Consider the following 758-nt stretch of genomic DNA (forward strand, 5'->3'; position numbering starts at 1 on the left):
ATGATTTAGCAACGAACAAATCTCCTCTTTATGAAAATAAAGGATCAATATTAAGAGTTTGATGGCACCTTAAGTATTAGCTCTATTTGATCATTCTCTTCACTTCCTCCATCTTCAAAGTCAAGTGAGAAAGAATAAGCCACCTAAAAGACATTACGTTTTCATTGAAACTAACGTGCTTCAAAAAATCCTACCAAGTCCCTGTCTACCTAACGAAAACTACTTGCAAAATGTGGAAACTTCCGATATCTCTCTAGCTACCTAAGTCTGATGAGGGCTCTAATTTAGAAAACATCATCTAACCTTAAAGGAGCTGCCACGTCCAACACTTTTTCCTTCAAGTCTTTCATCTCTTCCTCGATTTCTCGCATTCGAGTCTCATAAGCTTCTTCGCTCTCCTTCTTTTTTAACACCTCATTCAGTTTATTCTCCAACCAATCCAACTTAAATCCAGCCTCTTTCATGGATCTTAGTAAACCATATGCACCAGCCAGATCATCCTTTGATATTTCTCGAGGCGGCTGGCCCAAAGTCTCAATCAAACTGAGTAGAACATTCATGTAAGCTGTCTTGACAACCGGGTTCTTCGGAAAAAACTCTAATGCAATGTCTGGATGTTTTTCAAAAATACGCTTCACAAATTCCACCTGCAAGTAAAAAAAAAGGATCCACAAAACTCAATAAACACTACAATAAAGTCTTGAAATTTCAAAAAAAAGTTTGTATCTTTTTTTACCTGGAAGGAAGAACTGAAACCC

The 758-nt window shown here is 37.2% G+C and overlaps 1 protein-coding gene across 1 annotated transcript; it reads right to left on the minus strand.

The window, feature by feature from the left end:
- Nucleotides 1-284: 284 nt before the first annotated feature.
- LOC9298502 (MATH domain and coiled-coil domain-containing protein At3g29580) lies at nucleotides 285-647 on the minus strand (the record flags this gene model as incomplete). Its single annotated transcript, XM_002862379.1, has 1 exon — nucleotides 285-647. A coding segment is annotated over one exon (363 nt), but the record flags the coding sequence as incomplete, so codon positions are not given.
- Between the last annotated feature and the right edge of the window lie 111 nt (nucleotides 648-758).

The sequence above is a fragment of the Arabidopsis lyrata genome (assembly GCF_000004255.2).
Source record: "Arabidopsis lyrata subsp. lyrata unplaced genomic scaffold ARALYscaffold_489, whole genome shotgun sequence".
Classification (NCBI taxonomy): Eukaryota; Viridiplantae; Streptophyta; class Magnoliopsida; order Brassicales; family Brassicaceae; genus Arabidopsis; species Arabidopsis lyrata.